General features: G+C 40.0%; 1 protein-coding gene across 1 annotated transcript; it reads left to right on the forward strand.

The window, feature by feature from the left end:
• The first annotated feature begins 4479 nt into the window (after positions 1–4479).
• On the forward strand, positions 4480–13491 carry map3k19 (mitogen-activated protein kinase kinase kinase 19). Its single transcript, XM_042494688.1, has 11 exons — positions 4480–4572; positions 6051–6138; positions 6839–6961; positions 7866–8020; positions 8142–8176; positions 8314–10548; positions 11825–11929; positions 12198–12436; positions 12587–12839; positions 12948–13156; positions 13359–13491. Exons 2-11 carry the CDS (start codon positions 6083–6085, stop codon positions 13489–13491), a joined length of 3543 nt encoding a protein of 1180 aa, XP_042350622.1. The 5' UTR covers positions 4480–4572; positions 6051–6082.
• Positions 13492–13899: the final 408 nt, after the last annotated feature.

A 13899-nucleotide genomic window follows, 5' to 3' on the forward strand; every position in this document is an offset into this window, starting at 1 on the left:
CACATTTCACTCATATATAGGCTATATACTGTAGAAAAGTAAATACACACATGCACATTTCTTTGTCACACTGTTTCCAAATCTGGATTTCTCTGCAGCAGAAAAACTGACCTCTTATACTTGTTCTGTCTCTCTTTAAACTTCATCAGTGATCTGCAGGTACGAGACCGCAGCGGCTGCTCTGCTCTCCACTACGCTGCTAACATCAACAGCCCTCTGAGGGAGGAAATCATGCAAATGATGGTTGAGGCCCTAAGTCACACAGGTACACACCCCAAAAAACAGCACAGTACATGCCAACGTGTACATTTGCACATTCACATTTCCAGCATGTGAAATTTTACATACACTTAAATCACATGCGCGCAAGTTAGTGGACATCCCCATCCGCACTTTGTGTAGCCATTTCAGTGAAAAGGTTCTGATATGTTATGTAAACAACAGGCAGACAAAAGCTCATTTTACAAAGAGATCACACAGCTATGAAGTCCCCTCTTCATGCCTCATTTGCATCTTTACACAGAACCCAACAACAGCAGCATCATGCCACTTCAGTGTGTGATTTAAGACAGCATGCTGGCATTGTGAAAGCAAAAGAGGCGTGACAGGCATTTAACACAACACATCTAGCCTCTAACATACAACAAACATGTCAGCAGTGCTTTCTAAACAATAACAATTGAATAACATAACAATAGCAATCATTTATTGTCCCTTTTATATGGCAGCTGATCTCATCCTCTGCTCAGAGGGTAAGGAGCTCCCGGGCCTCATTATTTTCCCAGTTTGTGAACATTTTCGTCAGTAACAGCTATTTTTTAGATCTTCCACAGTGGGTCATACGAATAACACGCCGTCAAAAGGTCATACCCATTCTGCCCATTGTCCCATCATGCTGGGTTTCAGACACCATTTTGGCACTGTTACTACCTCTGTGCAGGATTAAAGGCGAGACAGTTCTGTTCCCCAATTCTGCAATGGTGCCTTTCATATAGAACAGGCAGGTGGCATAATGGCACAGTATTCCTTCGAACAGAACTGTAAAGTGAGTTAAAGTATATGTATATGTAGAGATGAATATATTTTTTTTTTACAGTTTTTAGCATCTTGTGCCTGTCTGGCAAAGAGTCTGAATGACAACAAAGGAATCTTGAATCTAAAGTTAGCAACTACCTTGAGAACTTAGTGGAGCATTTAGAAGCTAAAGAGCCAAACACTTCCATCAGGAGTTGGCAGAGACCAAGACAAAGCAAAGAAAAAAAAACATTTACTAAGTGGCAAAAACAATGCTAATGTTGCTCTGTGCCTGCAAGGTGTGTTAGTAGGTAGGTAACTCTTGGCTGGCAAGTGTGCTCATGTCAGTTCTATACTGTGATAAAATGTCAGCATTTACAGTGTGGCAAAAAGTGGCAAAAAGAAAAAAATCAGCTTTAAAGTTGTGGGAAAATTCTGATCCTAATTCCAACAGTCCATGTGATCTGCTTTTGGAAAGTAGAGATTATTCACTAATTTGTACCTTACCATGTTTCTTTCAGAAATAGCTATAATCTGATTAGAATTATGCAGTTAACAAACGTTTTTGTTGGGTGAAAAAGTTCCAGCACTCTAACCATGCACTATAACAGAGAAATACTTTTGTATTACATAAATTAATCAACAGGTAGCCATGCATTCAAAGAAATAATTTTGCTTCCCTGTATATTATTTCTCATGACATTAAATTAACTAATGCTGCGCACATTTGCTCACTTCCTCATGTTTTTGTCTTGGCTTTGGTTACTGATTCATTGATTAGTTACTTATTAAACTGGCTGTTTAATGCAGAGCATGCAGGTAGCAGATAGACCCACATTCTAAATATAGTATCTTCCTAACATAACTATGTGTAAGCATACACTTTTTCTCTCTCTTTCACACACACATACAGGCTCACACACAAACAGCATACCAAGTTCATTCATGATCCTGTTTGTCAGAGTGAAACCTCTGCAGTGGCACTCAAAGCCTGCACTTATGTAGGAGGGTGTAAGAAAGGCTTGTTTGTGTATGTGTGAGCAAGCACGCTGCTGAGAGCCTTCACAAGAGCGTGTGAGCCAGAGTTTGTATCGAGGATGGCGATACAGAAACAAGGTAACACAGAGAGGATGGAAAAAGGAAGAAACAAAGAAAGGTAAAATGTTGCTTTCAGACTTCAGAAACCTCCGTCTTTATCACCTTGTGTAAACAGGATGGGGTCGGGTGAAGACCTTGAGCACCAAACATGGATTTGTTGTTAGTGTTTTCAGATTCTTAACCTGCTCTTGTTACTTAGAGAAACAGTTTTCCTTCTTTAATTATCACAAAGTGTTACAATTATTTCTGATTTTGTGCAGATGCTGCCTCTTTGTCCCTCCTTGCCCTTGACAAGTACTCATGCCAGGATTTGGATTCAGAGTTTGGAGATTCAGACGTAGAGTTAGACCTTGTGAGCCTTTATCCTGATCGGTCAACTGCTGCCTCCCCCACTCAGACACCAACCCATCAGCACGACTTTCTGCTATACAGCCACACAGGGGTACGTGCTTTGGGAGAGAGGACACATTTTCAGTAATTGTCCAGATTTTAGGAAACAACTGTCTATTCAAGTGAGACGAACATGACAGTGACATAAACTCCTATGATCTCCTTTGACAATAATTTGTTGTTTTTAAGTATGTGTGTGTGAGTGTGGCTGTTAATCTCATGTGAGTGGTCACCCAGAGGACAAATATGTGGAAGCAGTGACTGGTTGTTTAGATAGGTGTGTCTATGTGTATGTGTGTGTGTGTGTGTGCGTGCGTGCGTGCGTGCGTGCGTGCGTGCGTGTGTGCGTGCGTGCGTGCGTGTGTGTGTGGAGGAGGGGTTCCCTGGTTAGCTGACACTTATCTGCAATACTACCACATTATGTGTGTCTGTATAGATGCAGCAGACAAACAGGGCAGCTGGTTAGCTGGATGGGAAGAGCAGGTGGTTCACGGAGAAAAGTCTAAGAAGCCCATTGGTCCACTTAGCTGTGATGTTTTTGTACATGTACAGTGTTAAAACTACTAAAAAACACACTTTATAACAAGGATATACTTAGAAAATTTGTTTTAAAATCATTCAATTTGTAATATCTAAAGGGATAGTTCAAATGTTTTAAGTGAGATTTTACATGGTAGCTGAATCAGACATACTTTATTGATCCCCGAGAGAGAAATCTTTACAGTCACTTTGATGCCAGCATAGGGAATTATAGCAGGTAGAAGTACCAACATTTGCACAAGTATATACACAAGTATATAAAATATAAATATAGAAACACAGCAAAAGCTATTACAACAGTATGTAAATATTTAAAAATTTAAAGATAAAGTATGTATAGTATGTTGAGCATGTAAAAAATATAAATTAAGAAATACAGCAACAGACAATTAGCACTAATATGTGAATATTTCAGTTATAATATGGATAATGTACTGAGTGTGTAAAGTGTGTAAAATATTAAACTGTGCCTTATGCTAAAACACAACGTATAAAATTAGTATTTAGGTTAAAAATAAAAAAATATAAATGTGTGTGCAAAGCTACAACAATGAACAGCAAAGATATACATAAGCAAGAATAACAATAAGGATATAGTATATCTGTAATCTCCTTTTTTTACACAGAGGTCACACTATAGCAAAAATGTATTTTGGACACCTAAAAACATCAAAATCAGTTTAAGTGAACACAATATTTAGAATGTTTTCACGATTTTACCTTGCAGTCAGACAGCCGTTATTTACTTCAACTTGAAAATGTGTGTTAAAAAGATAATTTTTGTTTCTTGATTTTAAAAAAATCTAATAGAGTTCCATCTGAGTGAACATCACTGCGAGAATTCTACCGGACCTAAGACTGGGACATGTAATGAATTAATTGCTCTGTTTTGTTCTTTCCAGGAAGTGCTGGAGTCTTCAGGATACGCTCCCCTATCTGACCATCATAAAGGCCTCAACCAAGGTAAGGACTTTTTCAAGGACTCCTGGAGTTTTAGTGGGCTGAGGTGTTAACAATGGATGTATGAAAGTTTCTTTGTGTGAGCTAGTTAGATTCACTAAATAAAACCAAAATTGTATTTTTATCCTGTGGAGGGAAAGGGGGGGAGGCTAAAGAGAAACCACAAAAAGGTCATCTGGGCATTTTTGATGCCAACAAACTACTTTAAACAGGTCAAAGTACTGGCCAAAGAAATATACTGGTCCGCTCAGGCCATCAGTTAAAATCCCCTTCTAGAGGAGGGCAAGTGAGGGAGGAGTGACCTGAAGGGAGGGGTCTCACACACAATACCACCTCTCAGTTGAAAAACCTGCCTGCGCAACTTGTAGATCCGCCACAACAGCATGGTCCAGAGAGGACTGAGCAGGAAGGAACGGACATGTTGAGAACACAAAATACTAAATGGTGTCATGATCAAATCTCACCAGTGTGCGGAGGAATAAAAAAATAGACAAAGAGAGGTTTATCTGATTCAGTCACTGAACGTGGTCTTGATATGGGGGCAGAGTGGACCAACACGCTCAGAAGCAGGTAATGCTGTTTTCTCTATGATGAGTGTTAATATGTTGTATATGAATGTTGTAATATTAATACCGTAAATTCCAGGGCCGTTAGAAGGAATTCACACAGGAGACAAACTTAACAGCTTAACTGAATCATTCTGAGTATTTTAAAAGAAAAATCTTAAAACTTTTCAGTCTTAAAAGTTTTCAGTTTTGATCACTGATTGCCATTTTAGGGAGCTAGCATATGATTGAAGGTCATGCAGGAAAGAGCTCACTATGTACTTTAAATGAAACACTATTTTGTGAGTTTTTTGTGACATTTTAGAATGATTTACTAACACTCAACAAAAACTATAACAGCTGACAGTGAAGTACCACTCATATTATATTCTAGTTTTCCACTTTTTCTGCATTTTAAAGTAATAAAATAGAAAACAGTGTATGGCATCACCACCTGACCAAACAGCATTCATAACTGCAGTACACCCTAATATTATTGGTGGTAATATTACATTTATTAAGATTATTTATGATTATATTTCTCAATGATTATTTTGGATGCCAGTGTGTGGTTACCTGTCATAGCAAGCATTTTTTTCATTATATGTTTTTATCCTTATATTGCATGGAAGGGGGTGGCATTTTAAGCATATTTCAATATCCGGGGAAGATGTGTTCTATCAGCAGCAGCAGGGGCACTTGTGGTTTTAGAGGAACACTTTATGCGGTTATGATGCAGCTTCAACCCTATAATACAGACATTGGGGATTATATATACTGTAATATACAAGAAACATATGCAATTATCCCTCAAATATGGTTATCAAATACTTGTGACAAAGATATGTAATGGAGGCAGGATATTTTACAGTTTAACAATTATATTGCCAAATGACATCAGTGCACTGAAAAAGATGCACTTCGCTGAGAATTTAATAATGGTAAATGAGTATCTTTGGCTGCACTATGTTCTGTTAAAATTAAACTTTTTAAATCATGCATTTCAGACAACATAGAAGCCGATACCGATATATCTGTGATGGGCCAATTTCAGGCTATAAAATCATCTGACCAATATATTGGTCCGTCTCTAAGAAGTACACCAGATTTGTAGCCTGTCAACTGAAAAATATGCTTCATGAAGTTTAGAAACCTCAGAGGAACATTGTTCTTCAGCATTGGTGAACCCCCAGCCTATTGAACAGCCAAAAAAAAAAACACTTTACAGTTAAGAAAATGCAATTAGAAATCAGATTTCCATTGTTGTTATTTACTTTTACTTTTTCTGGAAAGCCATTTCTTTTGTATGTCTTTTGTGATATTTGTTAACTTTTCTGAATAATTGGTTAAATGTAAATAAAGACATTTCTGTAAGAAATATTGTATACATTATGTAACTTTTTTGTGTGTAACTTAACAATGTAAAAAATACAATGGATTTAGAGAATGTTACCGTGATTGTGTGTGTGTGTGTGTGTGCGCGTGCGCGTGTGTGTGGAGCAGATAAGGGAATCCCCCTCTGTTTCCAAAACGCCATGGAAACACTGAGAGACATCAGGCAAGCCTACCAGGACGCAGGGAGGGGAAGCAGGTGTGCGTGCGCACACACACACACACACACACACACACATTCCCGTGTGCACTCATTTTAAATACAGATTAGCTATAAAGGAGTGAAAATTTACAAGCTGATGGCACTAGGCTGACAGTGTTGACATGTGAACACATCAACATCTGTTCATACGTAGCCTGTGTACACACAAACATTTAATGCACGTACAGTTAACACTCCATCCCCCCAACACACTTGTATAAACAACACACTCTTCCTGGGCTCTTCAACAACTGCCTCTGACTTTACACCAGCAGTAGAATAGTGTCCTATCTGGTTACACTCCTGTCCTGTATGCAGGCACCTGTCACTGTGTCCAGAGGACAACCTGTTCTCCCCAAACAGGTTAGAAACACAGGGACAGGGGGAGAGAGGGCTTTGGTGAATCAGCTCATTGTCTGTTACGTGGTGCTCTCACCACTGAATCAAGTCCAAGCTGAGGAGAATAAAGCTCTTTGAGCTGGTCTCTAATTTCATAGCTTCCAGTAATAGAGAGAGAGAGAAGGAAACGAGGCTTTTGCATTATGTTCAGTTCAGCACAAGGCAATAAAACTCATCAGCCTTTAGAATTTCTCAGGCGAGCCCCAAAAAATTACCCTGAGTAAATTAACAACACACTCTCTTTTAATCCAAGGCAAAAGTGACCACATACCTCTCTGTGTTCTGTTCTGCTGAGCAGAGGAGGTTTGTCTCTGCCGAGCCTGGCCGACAACAGCAGACGCTGGAGCCATCTGGATCCTGCTCCATCAGCTGGTTTGCTGAGTACCCGGACCTCCTGCCTGCTGGTTCCTCCTAAACACTGGTACATACTGTCGCTTATTATTCAGGCATTTGACATTGCATAACCCGTTCAGATGCCTTCCATCCAATCCAACAAACACCGGATGTTTAGATGTATAATTACTGTCATATGACTTCACTCAAATGCATACTTAATTATAACTTAATTTAATGGATGTCTATCATCTATAAAGGGAAATGTGATCCTTTGCATCTTAACAATTTGATAGGTACTTGCTTTGGGCCCATGCTCCAGCATTAAATTTCACTTTTGGCCATCCAAACGAAAGTTTGGGCACCCCTGATCTATTTATTATGTACACTGACTATGAATGGGGGGGGGGGGGGGTTGATCTTAATGTTTTCTGGAGATATTCAGAAATTGAGGATATTGTAAGTTGTGATGACAAAAAACAATACATAATATTTATGCAATGTGTTTAAAGCGTCCAATTAGTCACTGATATGAGTTAACCACTCACAAAAAAAAAGAAAACTCTTTTCTTTTTCATTAAAAAAGCGTCTGTTAGGACCATTTGTTGTCATTTTTACAATAAGGTCATTTCTGTGTTCAGATTCAATGTCCACTGGACTGGACATAAAAAAAAATAAAACATAATACAGTATTTTAATTTTAAAAAATGCTTATTATTGACTGATAAGTGCATTTTGGGTAGACCAACATAACAATATTTTTTGTGTTTGCATCATAATTGGGTTCTGAGCAGGTTAAGAGACCAATCAATAGTATATACGTAGTGAGTGAAAATTACTGTCAGCCTAATGTGATTGGTGGACATTAAACTCTGAATGAAAAAGACTGTGTAGATGACTTGTACTTACTGCCCTTGTGTATTCTGATAATAACACACAATACATCTGCGGCACTACATTTTTAAAGTCTGTTTTTGATTTGTCCCTCACAGGCAGAGAACAAGAAGTGTGGTTGCTGCATCTTCATCCTCCCCTGGCCTGCTGTCTGTGGCTGAGCCCCACCAGCTCAGCCAATCAGCCCCCAGCATCATGGAACCACCGCTGTGCTCAAACACTATGCTGCAGGCCAGAGCGCACATCCAGACCCGTATGTTAATCTATTATTAGATCATAGGAGTTAATTTTATTTCCTTATATTTTATTTAGAATATTTAAAAGGACATTTATGTGCATGTCGTTTTGAATGTATAATCTCTTCCTGTCTGCAGGACTGGGTTCTCAAGACACTATGAATAAACAAAAGGTGAATTTCAACCACAAAAGCTTCCCCAGTTTGTCTGTGTCATACTTACATTCCCTTTTCTTTTCATCTATCTAATAGCTGGTCTACTTTACCAGTCCTAAACACTGACTTACTGTCAATGTCTTTATTCTCTGCAGTTCTCACAGGGTCCCTTGCTGGCTCCGCATCCCAGAACACCCAAGCTGTTGGCACCACTAGACAGCAGGCCCAGGGACATTGTGTCTCTGCCATCACTAAAGTGCCACATTCCCCTGAAGCCCATCAGCCGTACCCCTCTTTGCTCCAGGACCCGGCTGAGGAGAGAAAGGCTGTCATGGGGCAGCCCAGGCACTGTCCCTCTGACCATGAAGGGTGGAAGTGAGGAGAGCGGGTCCAGCAGCGGCAGCCTCAGTTCCATCGACCTGGAGGATGAGGATGAGGAAGATGGGAGGGAAATACCTATTAGAACTTCAGGAGAAAGCCCTCTGAAGTTTGTTGGCGAGAGATTGTTGGTGCATTTGAATGATGTGAGCTCCACTGAGGGTGATTTGGACAGGGAGACACGGCAGCCAAGGATGAGTCATATGCCTAAGATCCACAGATCAGCACATGACCTGGATGGGGAGGCTGTTAATCATATAAATGATCTTCTATGCACTGAAAAAGTTGTAAACTCTTACTGTGAAGGTGAAGTGACCAATATGGATAATACAAAGGAGCCAGTTGACTGTCAGTCCCTTATAAAATGTAACTATGCACAACAAGGAGATACTGTGAACAATAAAATACCTATCACATCAAAATCTAAGGAGGAAGAGAGCCACGTGGGCTACAGCCCAGAGCCAGAGACTGAGACTAGTCATGAGATAACACATAATATGAATAAAGACCAAGTTGATGTTCCTGCATCTTCTGAAGGGACTTGCACAAACGACCTGCAGTGTACAAAACAGACAGAAAGAACAATGAAGGATTCCTTTTATGAAGAAACCTGGTTAGGCAACCCAACCCCACATAGAGAGGATGTTAAATTAACAAAAAGCACTACTGAAAAGAAAGTCCAATTATTTGCTCCATGTCTAGACCTTCCAGTGTCAAACATGGATCCTAAGAGGGGACAGAAGATGTTGAAAGCCTTAAAGCCTGCCCAGAACAAGGAGAGAAGAACCAGCACGAACTGTGAACTCAGAACAAACATTCAAACAAACCAGCATTCCTTCAACATACTGGCACACAAAGACCGAAGCACCCTTAATCGAAACAAGTCCAAAGGCAATTTGAAGTACTCCTCACCTTCGGCACAAGTTAGAGAGAAAACCAGGAAAAGCCCTGAGCTAATGATTAGCGGAGAGACAGTCACAAAAGTAAAGTCGAAGCTTAAATCTGTCAGAGGCACTCATTGTAACACTGGCACCTCATCACCACGAAAGAAGCTTATTAATCAGAACAGAAGATCAAATCCTGACAAGTTGAACCAACCAGCGAGGGAGCCAAACAGCACCCAGCAGCTGAAGAGGGCCGCAGGGATACCGAGGTCTAAATCTTCTGTAGACTTCATCACCTACAAAGACATGTTTCAGCAGATACAGAGTGGTGAGGAAGGACCAGCCATCTATGAGATGTTTGCCGGTCCAATTTATGATAACCTTCGAGTTTCCAGCTCCTGTGATAAAGTCAAGGACAGACAAGTGCAGTCTGCTCCGTCTAGGAAGACACAACAGAACCATAAAGTAAAACATAGACCACTGAAACAAGCACAGAGGAGAATACCAGGGGACAGCATGGTGGCTTCAGCTAAAAGCAAACCAAAACTTGTTTCCCCAAGGGTAAAAACTAACCTCACACCTGCACCAAGGAAAGGCACTCACAAGATTACAGATATGCCTAAATCTGATGAGAACACAGAGTTAGTTCTCTCTAAGGAGGTTGACATTTGTAACAGCAGTGCTCAAGAAAAAGCCAAAGATCATATGTTATCTACCATAGAGGAGGCTCTTTCTAGGTATGGATCTGAAACTTTCAAATCTGATGACAAAACACTGACTATGCCAGCAGCTTCATCTCATGCTGAAGATTATAGTCAACTGCACATGAATATGCAAGAAATAGGAAGCCCAAACCGACCAGTTCCTGAGCCTGTATCATCTCAAAGCCCCCAACAGCCAAAGATCAACACCTGGACATCGTCTAGCAGCAGTAGCCAAACCATCATGTCACCAGTTTACCAGAAGTTTCTGGATGAGGTAGGGGACGGGCCACTTACAGATGACTTGCTGCAATGTCTGGCCGAGGAGCTGATCTCATTGGACGAGAGGGATGTATCTACAGGACCTGAAAATCTGGAGTCCAACAGAAAAGATGGTGCCGAGACAGGACGAAGGATAACTCCTGAGGTAAACTTCAATGTTCAGAAGAAAAAAAAAGAGAGAAGCATTGTGATTTTCATGTTATGGCCATGATAGGGAGTGATTTGGAATGGCACATATTCAAACACTGTTTCTGCTCATTCCATCATGTTCTTTCATAACTCCACACATATTAAGGACTATGAAAAATATTAGTTTTGGGAGTGTGCAATGGAGCGTTTTAAATTGTTTTTTTAGTCCTAAATTTACATTTCATTTTGGCCTTCCTTTGCAATATACACCCCTGATTCCAAAAAAGCCGGGACTCTGTGTAAAACCTAAATAAAAACAAAATGCTTTTTTTTGCAAATCTTTATTATTATTATTCTTTTTTAAAAAAAGACAAGATAATTAATGTTTAAACATTTTTTTGTTTTTTGTAAATATACCATCATTCTGAATTTGATGTCTGCAACTCATTCCAAAAAGGTTTGCAGAGGGACATGACATCATCTTTTCTTTTAACAAGACTCGGGAAGCATTTGGGAACTGAGGACATTTTTAGACGAAGATTTAACAGTGAAATTCTTTTACATTTTTGCCTGATATACAACTTCAGTTGCTTAACAGTGCGTTATCCTATTTTGTGCTTCATAATTTGTCTCACATTTTCAATGGGAGAATGTTCTAGATTGCAGGAAGGTCAATCTAGTACTTGCACTTTTTTTATAATTAAGCCACACTGTTGGAACTTGTACAGAATATGACTCATTGTTTTAATGGAATAAACAGGAATGTCCCTGAAAACGCCATCATCTGGATGGCAGCATATGTTGCTCCAAAACCTGTTTGTACATTTCAGCATTCATGGTGCCTTTACACATGTGCAAGTTACTCATGTCATAGGCACTAACACACCCCATCCTAACATTTTTTAAATATGTTGCAGGCATCAAACTCAGAATGAATTTTTATTTACAAAAAAACAATAGATTTCAATATGAAATATTTTTTCTTTGTACTGTATTAAATGGAATACAGGCCAAAAAGGATTTGCAAATGATTGTGTTCTGTTTTTATTTATGCTTTACACAGCTCCTCAGCTCTTTTGGAATCCTGGGTTGGTTCATAAACATGCACTTTTCCACATGCCAAGGGCCACAGTTCTGTCTCTTTATCAGTATTGTATGAATGTGTACATAGCTGGCACACATTAGAAGACATCAAGGTTTAACTTGGGATCTACACCATTAAAAACAGTTTTAACAGTTTTATTTTTTAGACAGTGACTTTGCTAACCTTCATTCTGTGTGTTTTATGGCAGGTTAATCCAACAGACAGTGCTGCTCTGCTTGGCTCTGGGTTGGTTGTAGATGAAACCATCACATGGACAAAGGGTGAAGTTCTTGGCAGAGGAGCCTATGGGACAGTAAGTATAGAAATCTAGAAGAAAAACTAAAGCTAATAACATATTTCAAGCATGAGAAAAAATCTGATGCATTGTGTCTTTATATTACCAATTTTGAGAGTATTGCTCCATGGTTAGTTGACAATCAGAACTCCTGCTGTTTAAAGCTCTCGAGGTTTTACCTTAAAAAAATCAGTACACCAATGTTATCCAAGCACTCAAACATCACATACAGTAGCAGACACTGATGTCGAACTAATCGTGGTGATCACTGCTGCCTTCTTACCAGGTGTACTGCGGCCTGACCAGCCAGGGCCAGCTGATAGCTGTGAAGCAGGTAAGCCTGGATACCTCTGACCCCAATGCTGCAAAGAGGGAGTACAGTCGTCTGCAAGGGGAAGTGGAGCTGCTAAAAACCCTCAGACACACCAACATAGTGGGCTTCCTTGGGACCTCACTTTACCAGCATGTGGTTTCCATCTTCATGGAGTACATCCCAGGAGGATCCATTGCCAGTGTCCTTCACAGGTTTGCTTGATTCAAAACAGCTTGACAGCTTGACAACTTACCATGAAGTATATGACATCTGACAAGACATTGAGTTACAAAACATCATGGGGTTTAACAATAAATGGTATGTGCTAATGCCTTTCACACAGTACCTTTTACTTCCTTCAGGTTCGGGCCTTTGCCAGAGCGTGTCCTAGCGCTATACACCCAACAGATCCTGGAGGGGGTGGCCTACCTTCACTTGAACAGGGTGATTCATCGTGACTTGAAGGGAAACAATGTCATGCTGATGCCCACTGGTGTCATCAAGCTCATAGACTTTGGCTGTGCACGCCGTCTGAGCTGCCTGAACCACACTGCAAGCAACAGTGGAGATCTGATCAAGTCTGTCCACGGCACACCTTACTGGATGGCACCAGAGGTAGAGTAGAATTTTGGTGGACTTCTCATCTGTACTAAGCATATTTATTTCATGGTCAGAGTAAAACTGACCTTGAAACTTGTGTGACTTTGCATCTTTTCCACTCAGGTTATCAATGAGACAGGATATGGCAGGAAGTCAGACATATGGAGTGTGGGTTGCACCGTGTTTGAGATGGCCACAGGGAAACCACCACTGGCACACATGGACAAGATGGCTGCCTTGTTCTACATTGGGGCTCAAAGAGGGTTGATGCCCTCATTACCTGATGCGTTCTCAGATAACGCCAAGGATTTTGTAAAAATCAGCTTGACGAGGTGAGTCTCTTCATCCTTCTATCTTTCTTTAAATCACTGATTTCCTCATTGAATCTATCCCTACTGTAATTATAATGAAAACCTTTGAAAAGTTTGGGACAAATTCAGTTAGAGACTTAATTCAGTGCATATTTTTCTATTTTTAGTCATGTTTGGGAAGAAGTTCCCTCATTTTTTTTTTTTGGTTTTCTCTCAACACCAGTGACCAGAGACTACGGCCATCTGCAGAGCAGCTGCTGAAGCATTCATTCATCCCACAAAGAGAGACAGGAGTGATCTCTTGGGAAATACAGAAAAAGAACTGCTGTGGTCACCCAAGAGGGCTGTGTGGTTAACAAGTTACACTAAGACTGAATATTTTCGAGCTAAAGGACTTTTCAATGACTTAATTCAAACTGATGACTCAAAACATAACGTATTTTTTTGTGACCCTTTGAGGGCCTGCCACCTATCCCCACTGATGCACTACAAGTATGTTAGGGAGCGCTGGGCTTGTGTCTCAGACCATTCTGGTAAATACAATATTGAGTATATTAACAAAAACTGTAGTAACTGCATTACGCTGAAGTTAAACAAACTACATGAAAAGCACTTTTATAAATTTAAAGTACATAGAACCTAAAAAATGTGAACAGATAGATGCCAGACTTTTGTTACTGACTTTAAATATTTCCTACAGTGTAAATGTGCCAATCTTATACTTTAATTTTACGTTTAACTCTAGTTTGCTCTGTTGTGTGATG

This window comes from Plectropomus leopardus, chromosome 10 (genome assembly GCF_008729295.1).
Source record: "Plectropomus leopardus isolate mb chromosome 10, YSFRI_Pleo_2.0, whole genome shotgun sequence".
Taxonomy (NCBI): domain Eukaryota; kingdom Metazoa; phylum Chordata; class Actinopteri; order Perciformes; family Serranidae; genus Plectropomus; species Plectropomus leopardus.

What these genes read in the sequence shown, in the direction of transcription:
- map3k19 (XM_042494688.1), top strand. Translation starts at nt 6,083, where the DNA reads ATGGAAACACTGAGAGACATCAGGCAAGCCTACCAGGACGCAGGGAGG. An exon ending in GCAGAGGAGCCTATGGGACA is followed by an intron (nt 11,930 to 12,197) that starts GTAAGTATAGAA and finishes CCTTCTTACCAG; the next exon opens with GTGTACTGCGGCCTGACCAG. An exon ending in CTTACTGGATGGCACCAGAG is followed by an intron (nt 12,840 to 12,947) that starts GTAGAGTAGAAT and finishes TTTTCCACTCAG; the next exon opens with GTTATCAATGAGACAGGATA.